The sequence below is a fragment of the Dermochelys coriacea genome, chromosome 3 (genome assembly GCF_009764565.3).
Source record: "Dermochelys coriacea isolate rDerCor1 chromosome 3, rDerCor1.pri.v4, whole genome shotgun sequence".
NCBI classification, from domain to species: domain Eukaryota; kingdom Metazoa; phylum Chordata; order Testudines; family Dermochelyidae; genus Dermochelys; species Dermochelys coriacea.
The window spans coordinates 156035334-156051353 of record NC_050070.1 but is presented as its reverse complement, the minus strand read 5'-3'; the positions used below and the strand labels follow the sequence as shown (position 1 = coordinate 156051353).

Here is a 16020-nt window from a genome sequence, read left to right as displayed (position 1 = left end):
AGATATAGTGCATCATGGGATTCATATTTGAATAGACACAAAAGTGCTAAACCTAAGCCAGAGCTCCTCAACCTCACAAACTTGAAAAATAAAATGGATTTAGTCAAGTAAAGCTGATTTAGTAGATTTAACATAGCCTCATTGCAAAAGCTCTATCAAACATGCAGAAGTTAAGATTCTAATAAAGTTCTTCTTTTTGGACTTGAAATATATTCAGGAATCATTTCTCCAACCATTGAAATGCAGCCACCTTTAAGGTATAGGACAACACATTACAGAAAGGAGAGGAAAATTCTGTCATTGAGACAAAATCTGCTATTACAATAAGGATTGTGGAATCTTTAATGTCCACAAAGAGAAGATACAAAGCTTAAAAAGTCAAGGTTCCATGAAAGATCTTCATAAAGTAAACAACACATCACTCAGTTAGTGTGTCTCAGTAGACTAAATGGCTGAACTGAGTCTACTATGATTCAAATCTCTACCAAATATTGGCAGTTAGTTAAGATATCAAAAATCAATCCTAGTCAAATTCAAAGGGTAACTTTCACCATAATGCTGTTGTCTATGTCCCACCAAGCAAAGCATACTTCAAAAATATTGGAAAACCAAGGTTAACATTTCACATATGCACTTCAATTATTGACTTGCTCACACTAACAAATAACAAGGCTAACATAACAATTCTTGTTACTCAAACCGGCATCATAGAATCATAGAATCATAGAATATCAGGGTTGGAAGGGACCCCAGAAGGTCATCTAGTCCAACCCCCTGCTCAAAGCAGGACCAAGTCCCAGTTAAATCATCCCAGCCAGGGCTTTGTCAAGTCTGACCTTAAAAACCTCTAAGGAAGGAGATTCTACCACCTCCCTAGGTAACGCATTCCAGTGTTTCACCACCCTCTTAGTGAAAAAGTTTTTCCTAATATCCAATCTAAACCTCCCCCATTGCAACTTGAGACCATTACTCCTCGTTCTGTCATCTGCTACCATTGAGAACAGTCTAGAGCCATCCTCTTTGAAACCCCCTTTCAGGTAGTTGAAAGCAGCTATCAAATCCCCCCTCATTCTTCTCTTCTGCAGACTAAACAATCCCAGCTCCCTCAGCCTCTCCTCATAAGTCATGTGCTCTAGACCCCTAATCATTTTCGTTGCCCTTCGTTGTACTCTTTCCAATTTATCCACATCCTTCCTGTAGTGTGGGGCCCAAAACTGGACACAGTACTCCAGATGAGGCCTCACCAGTGTCGAATAGAGGGGAACGATCACGTCCCTCGTTCTGCTCGCTATGCCCCTACTTATACATCCCAAAATGCCATTGGCCTTCTTGGCAACAAGGGCACACTGCTGACTCATATCAAAGTAATGAGGTCCAAATTAATCTAATCTATACACACAAATTACTAATCTGGTTTTATGCCAATTGAATTTTTATCTGAATACAGTGAAACATGGTAGGGGGGGTGTTTGTTGTTATTGTTTGTTAAATACATGTCCAGTACTTCCCATTCAAAATGAACAAACACCGAAGAGAAGAAGAATTTTATTATTTACATCCTGGGAAGCGGTCTTTTTATATTATAAATATATAAACACAAATATGAAATGTAAATCTATATGTTAAGATTTTTTTTAGAAATGACAATAAAACCATATGAATGTTCATTTCCAATAATACTTTGAACTTCTAAACCACCTTCCAACTAATGATTTTAAAGGATTTTTACAAATTTTCATTAATATACAGCAGTTACAAAACAATCTAAAATAAAGGCTTTGGGGAGAAGAGGCTGTCCAGTCTCTGCTGCACTCCAGCCGCAGGAATTATGATATCTACAGACAGATTTCACAATGCATGACAGAAAGGGGCCATGACCGGGACACACTGCAGTGCAGGGTAAAAGTGAAGGAGCTGCGGAATGCCTACCACAAGGCACGGGAGGCAAACCACCAGGCCGGTGCTCCGCCCACTAGCTGCCAGTTCTACAAAGAGCTGAACACAATACTCGGTGGTGACCCCACCTCCATTGCGAAGGCCACTGTGGATACTTCGGTGGCTCGCGTGCCAGTCGATAGCAGACTGAGCTAGGAGGAGGAAATCTTGGACGAGGATGTGGAGGGGAAGGGGGACCCAGAGGCAGAAGACGACTCGAAGGCCAGAGATGCATGCAGCCAGGAGCTCTTCTCTATCTCGGAGGAGGCTAGCCAGTCACAGCTGTCAGATGTTGGCGAAGCGCAAACAGGAGAGGAGGCCCATGATAAGTGGATGTGATTTTGAGAATCGCTGAAGTGAGTTGTTGGGGGCAGGAGAATTGCAGAAAGCAGGCTTGTGTCTGGATGCATGTACCACCACATGCCTAATCTGAGCAGTGGAACAGGGTGTTGATTGACTCCCTCCATTCGCAGGAATCTGCCTCAGAGATCTCCAGGAAACTCTCATGGAGATACTGGGCAATCTGCTGCCGCAGGTTCTTTGGCAGAGCTGTTTTGTTTCTTGCCCCACTTTCCCGCACCACTCTGCCGTCACAGGGAGTGTGGGGGAAGGAAGCGTGACCTTTGCTGCACACAGGCGAGCCACATAAGGGCCAGGGCGGAAGCCGTAGTCCTGGAGAAGACCCTTCCTTGATTCCTTGCTCACCCTCAGCAGCGAGATATCCTCCATGATGAATACAGCTTGTGGAAAATGTGGGGACAGAAATAATTATAAGGCCCCCTTTACTGTGCTGGCTCTCCCCAAGAGCCACATGCCCAGTGTACAGTAGGGTCCAGGAACACATATTTCCCCTGCAATTACTCACCATTTTGGGGGTCTTGCAGCTCATGTGTCCTTGCCTGGGGTTAGCCAGTTAGTGACAGGTATGTGAATACTGGCTATGTTTTAAATGCAACACTGTGCAACAATGTATTATCCATCTAATGTGCTGATTTTATTATCTCCACTCCCCAAAGCGTGCTTCTGTCTTTACTGCAGCACATTTCATTACAAGTATAAAGTTTTCAGAATCTTGCCTGACATAATGGTGCCACAATACACTCCCACTTGTTTTCCACCATTTCTGATATTAACACAGACTAATGCCAAAGCCCAACCCAGTTATACCTCATTCTCTGCCATGAAATAAACTCTGCCAAAGTCCAAATAATGTTATAAAGGCAAGGCAAAGGTTAACCCCTTTGCTGAAAGAAGCAAATCTTTGAAAATTATCAGGCGCTAAATAGGAGCAACTGATTTTTTAAAAAGCAACTTTTTTTTGTACAGGTATGTACTGTAGAACATTTCAAATGGTTATATACGGGGAATATGTTGTCTTATTTTGATTAAAACATTTTTAAATTAATGATTTAGTTGACTCCATAATTATGGTTTTAAAGTGGAAAAAGTGTCTACGTACCCACATGACAATGAAATAAAAGATTTTTTTAAAATCTGCATTGTTAGCAAATTCCTATTGTTGAGCCATTCTCAAAAGCCAAGTCTCTCTCCAGCACATAATGATCACAAAAACACTGCAGCTGTACTCACATGCAAGGCAGAGGGATCTGGCAGGAATTCAGCATCCTCTCCAAAGATAAAATCTGGTGGCAGCTCTGGGTACTGGGCATTGAAAATTATATCCCCTGAAATAAAAATAAGTGAAAAGCACTGTTTATTTCCACTTCATATCCCCAAACTTCTAAGTACTGCAGAGGAAAAATTCAGTAAGTCCATTTTCAATTAACAGACGTCATATGCAAAACACAACTATCAGATGTACTGGATGATAAAGTTAATTCTTGAAGGCACTGAATATTCCTGTGCAAGTACAGAAAACATGGAACAAATTACTGCTTTGTTTCTCACTGCTTATCCCACAAGGGGACACCTTGAAGCACTGATATAGTTAGAAAAGCAATCATATAAAAATAGCACCTTCTTGAAAGCAGCACATCTGGGATATTAAGTAATTAAAAATTAATACCCAGCATATCTATTTTATGTATTTTTGTGAGTCATATCTGTTTACTAAAGAAAACCTGTTGTTTTGCTATTGATTTTATAAGGAAGGCACTCAGGTACTATGGTGATGGGTGGCAGTATAAAACTGTAACGTAGACAATACAGAAAGTCAAGTTTTCAATGCAGTGAATATTGGGAGAGGAAACAAGAAACAATATTGCCTCGAGAATGATCACAAAACTGTTAGGTAAGTTCCATTTGCAGAATCCCTATTACTGAAGATGACATAAGAGACAGAACACAGGTTAATTGTTGGATCTAGGTTTTCGGTGCGGACACCTGTGGAGAAAAAATATATATAATTCTGTGCAAGTTAATTTAGTTATGCCTTCCCTTCCCACCCCACCCCACCCGCATATAGTGTCTAGGATCTAGTATCTAGGATACTTACCTACCTCACAAGAGAGGCTGAAGACGAAAGCTCTGCTCCTGCAATGAACTCCACAAGTGAATCCCGGCAACTGTGCTGAGCACCATTTAAGTCAGTGGGATTTAATGCAGGTGCAGGGATCTGTCCATGCACAGCCCATTGCAGGATCGGAATCTGAACTTTTAACATCTTTAAAGCACTTTTAGGTTCTTGGAAGAAGAGCTTGTATGCTCAGATGAATCAACCCTACCAATATCTGTGTAATATTGTCCTTATTTTACAGATGGTGAAACTGAGGCATAGAAAGTTGTGTGACATCCCCACCCCCAAAGGTCACACAGCAAATCAATGGCAGAGCCAGCACAGAACACTAATTGCCTCTCAGTCTTGTGCTATAGCTACTAGATAAGGATCCTCTGAAATTCAACCCTTTTGAGTTTAGATGTTACCCAAATACTATTTGAATAAGATGGAGTTTTAAAATATACATAAGCTATGGTAAGAGGTAGCAAATTTGCAGTTTGACGCTGTTGCTCAGGTTGCCCTGTCAGGCACCGATGTGCTTACCTATCACTTGTGGCCATAGAGGTCCTTGTTGGTGACAGCATTTAATACAGTTTAGACTATTGCAATACTCTTTTCTACAGTTTTCTGGTGTCTTCAATTAACAAAAAAGGCTGTTTTTAGAACTGTCCTTAACACCAGACAGCACAACCACATTACCCTATGTGTGAATCAAGGTTCCTAGAGGACAGTAAAATTCTACATTAAAATCAATGTCCTCCCTCTTCATGTAGGAAGCCCTTCAGAGTATTGGACTGAGCTCTCTCTCTAACCAGATGACATATATTATCACCAACTGAGGTCACCTTAAGTTAGACCCCTTATCACAGCAGCAAATAAAACTTGTCATATTGTTTCTTCAGCCACTTTTTTCCAAATCAATCTTGAAAACACAGTAATTTTCCTCTTTGCTTTCAGTTATTAGTTTGATGCTTTCAACTGAATTTATACATTGGAGAGAGACAAGATAAGGTGAGGCAGCATCTTTTATTGGACCAACTTGTGCTGGAGAAAGAGACAACCTTTTGAGCTACACAGAGCTCTTCTTCAGGTCGGGGTAAGGTACTCAGAGTGTCATAGCTAACTACAAGATGGATCAGATTGTTTAGCAGTTAACACGTACTGTAATAGTCCATTCAAGCTGAAGAATACAGAGGGTATAGAGGTAGCTCCCTTCCTGCTACTGTTACTAAAGAGTTTCCCTCTCTCTGAGGCTGGAAGACAGACACACCCCACAGGCACCTCTTGAAATCACTTATTGAGGCAGGGGTTCTTCTCATATGGGACGACCCACATCCTTATGTGCTGCCTATGGGAGTACCAGGGGGACACCCAGTCATCCAGCCTAAGTACAAGAATGGTACAATATGAGGTAAAATAGTTCTTAATTTTTTTTCCATAATGTGGATCATATGTTACTAGGCAGATAGTCTTGTGCATGCCCAACCGTCCCATGTTTGCAAACAAAAGAAGGGGACAATCATATACTGCATCATGCCTGTTGCAACTACAGAAATTACTTACACGGAAAAATAACGTTAGAAATGTATTTTTAGATACTATAATACAATTTAACAGATGTAAAAAAGGAGTGGAATCATCTCCGTGGATGACCAACAAGCATTCAACAGACCAGTTTGAGAACTGCTGCGGTGGAAGAATGAATTAACATGCTTTTTTTTTTACAAGAGGGACTAAAGAAACACCAATTAGTGACTACATGAAGTCAGGAGTGATGAACTTCTTATGACCAAGGACATTAGTTATTATAAACAAGCCATGAAAAATTACAGATAGATAATATTGGAAGTTTCACTTAAACTCAGAAAACAAAGAAAAATAAAGTTTAATACTAAAGCTAATGTTCACCTTTATCCTATTCTGGACTCAACAACCCTATTCTCAACAGAATAGATAAAGCAACATACAGAGGGCTGAATTCTGCTCTCAGCTTAGCATGACAGATTTAATCTTTCCTATTCAGCTCTCCCTTTGTATACTCCTAGAGAAACATTCATCCAATTCTGCACTCAAAAGCCCCACACAGAGCATTTGAAGGGGTCCCTCTCTGGAGTCTGTCAGCCCCATTATTGAGTCACACCTGAAGAGGGGTTCAAACAGAGCATTGCAATGTATTCTTTTTTCTCCAGAATAGCTGAATTTTCTGTCTCCAACTCCTCCAAACTGTACCTAGCTCAGTTTCTTCGAACCTGAACCAACATCCCTGTGTGGCAGCACGCTGTACCTGCCATTAGACCACGCTCAATGTCTCAGTAGCTAGTGGTGCCTCCTGCATACTAATCATACACTCATCTATCCCAAAAGAATGTATTTAATTTTATAAACAGATTTTGAGAGAGAGAGAGAGGAAGAGTGAGAGAGAAGAAAACTGTCACTTTCATACTATCAGTTTTAAAACACTTTCAGAATCAGAAGCAAGTTTAAGGATCAGTTATGAATTTGGATAATATAAGCATCAACAGACACTATGGCTCCACAGCAACAAAACAAATTATTAATGAAAGTTTTGGAGGTCAGAGCTGTAGATCTTGTGCTTGCAGGTAAAGGGACTTGAGAAGTAATGTGTTCGGTGTATCTGTTTGTTTATTTGTACTCCATGGGGGTCATGTGACTGGGCTGTAGGCCTCTGAACAGGTCAGGTGAGACAGCTCTGTTTGTGTCTTGGTGAGGATTGTGGGACTGGGACATATGGGCTATGATCAGGCCCCCCATTTGAAGTCTCAAGCGGTTAATGCCTCCCTGTTAGCAAAGGGAAGGAGCTGAGCAGCAAGGTTCAGTATACAAGCCATGCGCCAAGTGAACTCCTGATTAGGTGAACAGGGGAGTTTTGGCTCTTCCATTTTATGCATGGCTCTACACCAGGTGGCAGATATGAACAAGGAACAACTCATGTGACCTGCCTTGGACATGCTAGATTTTCTTTTGTGCTGGAAGACAGAAGAGAGTCCTGGGGTGCATGAAATGCAAGTTAGTGGCCACACTGAAGGAGAAGATATGTGGTCTTTCAACACTGCCCAGCATCCAAGAAAATGAAGATTTCTTGGACAACCAAAATTCAATACTGTTGCCGCACACACCACAAGAGGAGGAATTAGTGTTAAGAGAACTGGAGGGAGTAAAAACCAAAGAAACAGACTGGCAATTTCTGACTAAGAGCGGAAAGAGAGCCAGAAAGCATTCAGCTTCACGTAATCAGATACTCCACAAAGTCAACAGCTGAGGAACCTGTGTCCAGAGAACAGAACAGGAAGCTGCAAGGGACATACATGCCAGGTGTCCCTGCAGTATGAAGCAAGTAGACACCAAGAGGTATTCTTCAATCATCCTAAGAAGTCAAACCACAGTCAACAGTAACTCTATATTAAGAAGAGTGGATGCAGAATTCAGCAAGGGACACAAGGAAAACAGGATCGTGAGCTTTTTCCCTGGAACGAAAATATGAGATGTAACTGCAAGATTGGACAGGTTTATGAAGTTGTTCTCCATTAGTGATGATACATATTGGAAGTAATGACTCAGCATTGTGTGGAACAGCACAGATTATACAAGACTTCAGGGATCTTGGAAGGGAGCAAATCCAAATGATCTTTTCAGACAACCTTCTGGTCCCACAAGTGAGAGAAGGCAGAAAATACTGGAGCTAAACCACTGCTTGCATGACTGGTGTGATGCTGAAGGTTTTGGTTTTGTGGGACACTGGGCCACATTTCAGAGAGAAACAAGGCAGAACAAACAGGACAATCTGCATCTCACAATTATGGGTGCTAATCTTCTCAGATGGAGACTAGCTGCAGGAGCCAGGAAAGAGATGGGTGCTGTGGAGGCAGATGCAGTACAAACTCAAACTCAGTGTGCCAAGAAGAGATTAAATCAGAGTGTCAAAGACCATGAAGAGAATACATTTTTCAGTTGTTCATATACCATGGTAGAAGTCTGAGTAACAAGCAAGAGAAACTGGAAATTCTCATTTAAAAAATTTATACAGTTGGCATTAGTGAAACTTGGTGGGACAATCTGCATGACTGGAATGATAAAGATCATAGATTAAAAGAACTTATGGTGTCTTTTAATGTAGGGTGCTGCCTCTCACCACTGCCCGCTATATCCTTCCTAAACAGGTTATTTGTAACTCAGAAAAACAGGATTTGAAAGCTTACAAATCAATATGTTAAGAAATGCCAGGATGGGGGGACTGGTGGGGTCTGTAACAGACTGTCAAATCAAGCCAAATAACAGGATGAGTTACTCCTTAAGCACCTGTCTAAGAAGTCTGAAAACAAAAATTATGTTGTTATGGAGGATTTCGGTTTGGAAGACATGTTAGAAGCCACATGCAGTCATCATTAGATCATTAAAGTTTCTAAAAATTATAGGTAATTTAGCACAAAAGGTATAGCATTCAACATGAGGTGACTCTATTTTGGACCTTATTATGATGGATAAAGTTGAATTAATCACTGAACAAGAAGTTGATGGTTGCCTAGGAACCAATGATTATAACCTGATTATATTCAATATGGACAAACAGAGGATCACAATCAGTAACATGTATACTTGGCCCTTCCAAAGAGCTGATTTCCCAAAGCTGAGGAAAATTATGAGCAAAATTAATTGGGAGGAAAAATTTAGACAAAAAATATGAATGAAAATGTGGAACTCTTTAAGAAGAGTTTATTAGATGGCCAAAAAGTTACGATACAACAATCAAGAAAGAGGACAACTTTGGCTAAAAGCCCATCCTGGTTCAATGGCAAAATGAAAGCAGCAATTAGAAATAAAAAAGCAATATATAACAAATAGAAACAGGGGGATCAATATAAATTAGAAGTTATGAAGCATAGAAAAGTGATAATGTAAGCTAAAGATCTCAGGGAAAAATCCATGGCTTGCAGAAGTAAGGACAATAAGGAGGTGGGTTTGAGGAGGGGGGGTTGAGATATATTAGGAACAAAAGAAATCCTAAGAATGGCATAGGCCCATTATTACATGGAGACCGTAAAAATATTAAAAATTATGCAGAAAAGGCAGAAGTGTTCAATAAATACTTGTGTTCTGTATATGAAAAAAAAAGCAGGATGATGTGCTTGGATCACAGGAGGCTGATGAGTAATTTTAAGTCCATTAGAAACCGAAGAGGATGTTAAACATCATCTACTAGAGATATACATGTTTAAATCAAAGGCCCAGATAATGTGTGTCCAAGAATCTCTGGCCCACTGATGATAATATTTAATAAATCTTGGAATACTTGGGAAATTCCAGAAGACTGGTAGAGTGCTACTGTTGTGCCAATATTTAAAAAAGGCACACAGGATGACTTGGGAAACTACAGACCAATCAATCAGATATCAATCCTGAGTAAAATAATAGGAAAAGCGATATAAGAATTAAAGGCTTGGAATACTGTTAATGCCAATCAACATGGTTTTATAGAAAACAGGTCTTGCTTGTCAAGCAAACCTGATTTCATTCTTTACGGAGATTACAAGTTTGGTTGATAAAGGTAACTGCATAGATGTAATATATTTAGACATTGGTAAGGCATTAGACTTTGTACCACACAATATTCTGATAAAAAATGAGCCATATACATTATCAATAAAGCACACGTTAAATGGATTAAGAACTGGTTAATTGAGAGATGTCAAAAAGTAGTTGCCAATGAGAAATCATCATTGAGGAGAGGAGTTTCTAATGGTGTTCTCCAGATAGGTAGGCTTGATGCTCTTCATATTTTTCATCAATGATCTATAAATAAATACAGAATCACTGCTGATAAAATTTGTTAATCACAAAGATTGGCAGAGTAGTAAATAATGATGAAGACAGGGCAGTCATATGGAGAGATCTGGACCACTTCATAAGCTGGGACCATTCAACAAAACATGCCAAATGCAGACACCAGAAAGCTATATACCTAGGAACAAGTAATTCAGACGATAACTTCAGACTGAGGAGACTGTATCCTGGAAAACAGTGACTCACAAGAGGATCTAGTGGTCATAGTGGATAAGCGACTCCATGAGCTTCTAGTGTGATGCTTTGGCAAAAATGGCTACTGGGATCCTTGGATATATATACGGGGAGGAGAGAGATGATTTTGCCTCGTATACAGTAATAGCAAGAGTGATACTCAAATACCGCATCCAGTTCTGGTTTTCACATTTTAAAAGGACATTGAAAAATTGGAGAGGGTGCAAAAAAGAGCCATAAAAGTTATTCAAGGGCTGGAGAAAATGCCTTACAGTGAGATTTTTAAAGAGCTCAATCTGTTTAGCTGATCAAAAACAAGATTGAGAGCTGACTTGATTGTTGTGTGCAAGTACCTTAATGAACAGAAAACACTGGGTACTAAGGGCTCTTTAATCTAGCAAAGAATGGCATAACAAGAACCTATGGCTGGAAGCGGAAGCCAAATGGCCTGTGATTTATAGCAGGTAAGACCAGATGATCTAGTGTCTATTTTGGCTTTAAACTCTATGAATCTTGCTATTAAGAAAAATGATACCACAACTAATTACAGTAGTGACTTGATATAACATGTGTAAGAAATTTGTACAGTCTTTATTCTTGAAACATGTTTTTTTTGTGGGATTTGTAAAGTAGAAGGACAAATCTGCAGTTAAACCATCTTCCTAATGGGTAAGCTTTTTCCATACTCAGTTAGAAGGCTGGAACATCACCCAGCCCAGGTAAGCAAAACACTGTTTTACACAATCTTCAGCACTTCTAAATCAGAAGCAAACAAGAGAACCTAAACAGAAAGAGAGAGCATATATACAAACTCTCTGTGTCTTTGCAGCCTGTGTAGTTCTGGGGATTGGTGGTGGGACACAGAACTTTTCATACCTAGGATCCCAATTCTATACTGAGAAACACTTGTGAATCTCTGTGCCCACACTTCAGTGTTCAGTGTAGGATTCAGCCCAGATAGGTAGTGACTGAACCTTGTTATTATCAGACAGTGGTCTGCTACTCTTCATGAAATGAACTGGTTGTTCTCACACCACTTCCTAACAGATAAGGGTACACATCACTAAAATACCTATCATCATTGTTGGCTGTCTGCACAGAGGTCAAGGAGTGAATGAACTTAAGAGACTGAGATTCCCACCAACCCCTTCCTACATGGGTCCCCTCCAGATCAGGATTTATTTAAAGGAGGGAATCAATATGGAGGGGAAGCTTGCATTTCCACTGCCTATAATTTACTTGTCCTGTGGAGAAACAGGATTTAAGTCTGCAGAGCTGTCACTCGGACCCCCTTTTCCGCACATCAGATTCACTCAAATTAAAACTAAAAAACAAGACCTTGCGGGTGTTGAAGTGAAACTGTAAAAGGATGAGCACGGTTTGCAATAGTTTTTAAACTGCTTCACTTCCATGCATCTCAGTTATAACTCATAATTGTGTACAAATATTTAAACTGTGGTAATGGCTACAGAAGTGACTATGTAAAATGGCACAGTATTGCTCAACAGATCTGCTCTCTCTTTATATTACGAGTTATAGTGTTTACTTTAATGACTAAAACAACATTTTACTACTGTTAAAATCACATGTTCTATACAGGCATATGAGAATGAGCCTACTTTAAGCCAGGGGTCTCAAACTCAATTTACCTTAGGGCCAGTGCCAGTCCTCAAATCCTCCCAGCAGGCCAATAATGTTACTCATGCCGCCCAGAACTCACCCCCCAAAACTCTGCCCCACACCTGCCTAAGGCTCTGGGAGGGAGTTTGGGTGGGGGAGGAGGTCTGGGGTAGGGGATTGGGGTGCACGCTCTGGGAGGGAGTTTAGGTGCAGAAGGGGTGAGAGGCTGGGCTCTGGGAGGGAGTTTAGGTCGGGGAGGGAGTCTGGGGTGCAGGCTCTGGGCTGAAGTTTGGGTGCTGGGTGCAGGCTCTGGGCTGGGGGTACAGAAGGAGGGGGTGGGTTGCAGGCTCTGGGATCTAGGAGGGGGGAGGCATGCAGGCTTTGGGAGGGAGTTTGGAGGCGGGGGGGTATGTGAGGAGGGGATGGGGTGAAGGCTCTGGGAGGGGGTTGGGGGGTGCGGCACTTACCTGGGGCTCCAAGGCAGGACAGGGCAGGGAGCCTCTGCGTGCTGCTGCCCCCAGGCACCGCCCCCGCAGCTTCCCATTGGCCGCAGGGACGCAGGTAACACACTGAGGCACAGCCCCGCCCCACCCCAGGGCCAGAGGGAGGGGCTGGCAGACACATGGAGCGAGCAGGCAGACGCCGCTCAGCTCCGCTGTGCTGCCGGGGCCCTGGGCCATTGTAAATAGCCTGGGGGTTGGGGAGCGCCTGGGGTCGGCAGGTGGGGCCAAGGGAGAGACCTGGACCCAAAACTGCTGGAGCCCCTTGGGCCACACTTGGGACGTTCGTGGGCCGCAGATGGCCCGCAGGCTGGGAGTTTGAGACCTTTGCTTTAAATAGATTAGAATCAACAGAGTTAAAGTTTTAATTTCAGAACCTTTACTACTAACAATGCTGAACAAGCCAAAAAAACCACAGCTTGACTGGCAATTAAGAAAACATGGTTTTATCTGTAAAGTTTGTAAATTTGATATGGACATCATTGTGATACAAAAAATCATAGCATGCCCCTCACTGTCACTGTTTAGAATGTAACTGCACTTTATTGTATATAAACACAATATAAAATCAACTTCACCTTTCATATAATGTATGTTGGAAAACCCTTTGCAGAGTTAAATTATTATATCTATTGCAAAGTTAAGATAAAGAAAAGAGAGAGAAAAAATTAAGAGGGTATCTGCATTGAAGAAATATGTATTTTCAGCTGAGATATGAAGACAGATGAAGAGTTGATGAGGAAGAGAAATAAGATACACCAACACTGTTTTGGATGGCAAAAGCTGCCATTGCAAAACATATAGTTAAGATTATGTGAAGGAGGAGAAACAGAGCCAGTGCCAGAGAAGCAGAGGGAGGACAGTGATAAGATATAAGAGACAGACTGGAGCAAATACTTGTTGAGTTTTTAAATAAGAGCAATTTTGTACTAGATCCTGAAGTGAACGGGGAGCCAGTAGAGGGGGCTGTATTCATTTGGAAATGTGAGAAAGTGGGAAATGTTACTTGGGACCAACGGATCACCAATAATGAGATCCTTGATAGAACTGGCCTACAGTCTATGCCAATGGTCCCCCAAATTTCACAGCCATGCCCCCCTTTGCCCCAGCTCCCCCTCCCTGACATGAACAGGAGTAAAGAGGCCAAGGCTGGGCAGAGAATTGGGGCTAGGGCCAGGAGTGAAGGGGCCAAGGCTGGGAACAGGAACGGAGAGGGAGCTGGGACCACAGCAGAGCTGGGCGTGGAGCAGGGCTGGGTGGCACTCCCTCCCTGCCCCCATGGGGGATGGTCCAGCCCCACTGCACACACCCCCAAACATTCCTCTGTGCCCCCTAGGAGGGCGTGCCCCATAGTTTGGGGACCACTAGTCTATGCAGACTGTGCTGGACGTTCACAGGCTTTGCTGGTAGGGACACGAGAAATGCATGCCTCAAGATTGTTTGCCAAAGGTTGTGCTCTATGACCAACTTAAGAACTGCCCACGATGCAGAGGAAGGCCAAAGCTCTGATACAGTGACAAGGTCAAGCAAGGTCTCAAGAAATCCAGTATTCCCACTGACAACTGGGAAAATCCTGCCCACAATCGCTAAGTTTGGAGAAGCCAGGTTAAGGCTGGGGCAGTGAGTGTGGAGAGCCATCAGGGAGCCAAGGCTGAGGCTCACAGGAGAGCCAGGAAGCAGCGTATGCTTCAACCACTATTTGGCAAGTGGCCCTGTATCCACTGTGGGAAGGTCTGCTGATCATGCATCGGGCTTTTTCCCCATACCACTGATAAGCAGCACTGATGGACTGACTTTGTCATGTCTCCTTTCATCTGTCAAGATGTTGGACGGCCAATGAGAAGATGGGCAGTAGATTTCCAAAGATGTTGGTAATTGGTATGAACATAAAAAAAGAAGCAATAGTCAAAGCAAGAGAAGATGAAGATATAGATGACTATTTCAGCAGACATGGAGCAGAGTAATGATATGTAGAGTCAGACACTGAAGGAGGTAAGTTGACTGAAGGGGATACATATCGTGGAGGTAAATGGGAGGTCCAAGTCTAGGACAGCAAAAAAGGAGGTGGAATTGTCTTGAAGGATATTTCTCTTGTTTAAGAAATAATCTACTGTCTGAAAGCTTTGGCTTAAAAAAGGAAAGACGACGCCATATGTTTACTTGCTCAAGGCAGGCTGAAATTCTGGACAGAGAAAAGTCAAAATGGCATCTAAGTCAAGGGCATGCTAGGGATAGAACTGAGGGAGACTGACTGTTTAGAAAGGGACAGCGATTATAAACTAGAAATAAGATGAAATAAAGCAAAGAAAAAAATAGGCTGCTACTGGAAGATTCCCAGTGGCGAGATTTAAAGAGAAGGAAAGAGTATCCCCAAGTAGAAGAAGCCCGCCAACTGAACTAACTATACAGGAAACAAGAACTCAATGCCTATCCCAAGCTCAAGCAAGGCATTAACCACCTCTGGTGCAAAATATTCAAAGCTTTATATAAAATACTGGGAAAACATGCTGCAGCTCAAATTATGGAAATCTCTCAAATCACACTTTAATTTGAAAAATTACTTTTACGACGGCAGGTAAACAAGAGGATCTAAAGTAAAAATAACTCCAGAAAAGCAAATAAATCAGTAAAGAGGCAAAAATGTATCAAGAGGGTTCAAACAGTTTTGCAGAACCAATAAGCAATGAATAACATAGGATCCTACCTTGAAGAAACAGGCCAAACAGAACTAGAAGAAGAGCCTATTGCACTAGGGGAAAGAATGAATAGGGAACTATAACATGTCCTGAGGGGAACATTACTGCACTGGCAGGTGGGAACAGGATAGACTGGATGACCCACTAGTATTTCCATCGGTAGTTTCTGTGATTCAAGTGAATAAGGAGCGGTGAGACAGAAATCGGACTGAAAAAATTTTTAAAAAGAAAAATTGGTCTTCAGAGGACACAAAAAATGCTCTTCACAATAAAGGAAGAGAAATGAAGTGGTGAGAGCTCAGATCTGTAAACCACTCACATAAAAACAGTGAAAATCAGGAAGAATAAGATAAAAATACCGTAGTTCAAGAGGCCATAGAGAAGCACAGTAGTATCACAAGGGCAACACATTGTTTAATCACCGTTAAATTCCAGATGACAGCACTCAAGGACAAAGAGAGAGGCACAGCGCCTGAAAAAAGAAATGTGAACAGCACAGAAGAAAATTCTATCAGAATTTCTTAGCAGTGAAAAGCAGTGAAAGCTTTTGAGTGAAAATAAATTAGAAACAAGACAAATACAGGATTCAATGAGGCAAAAGTACAATGATCCGGGGACTGATAATTAAAACAGGGCATTAAGAAATACTAGAATTATGGGTTTCAGAGTAGCAGCCGTGTTAGTCTGTATTCGCAAAAAGAAAAGGAGTACTTGTGGCACCTTAGAGACTAACAAATTTATTAGAGCATAAGCTTTCGTGAGCTACAGCTCACTTCAT

General features: G+C 41.7%; 1 protein-coding gene across 11 annotated transcripts in view; it reads right to left on the bottom strand.

The window, feature by feature from the left end:
- The window catches only part of BABAM2 (BRISC and BRCA1 A complex member 2), a 309223-nt gene that overhangs the window by 238130 nt on the left and 55073 nt on the right, over positions 1-16020 (bottom strand). For 10 of the 11 annotated variants that reach the window (XM_043511627.1, XM_043511630.1, XM_043511626.1 and 7 more), the window contains exon 4: positions 3526-3620. In XM_043511627.1, coding sequence (XP_043367562.1) covers positions 3526-3620 — 95 coding nt within the window. Of the gene's footprint in view, positions 1-2800; positions 2869-3525; positions 3621-16020 lie in introns of those variants that run through there. The other variant, XM_043511632.1, reaches the window with a different exon arrangement.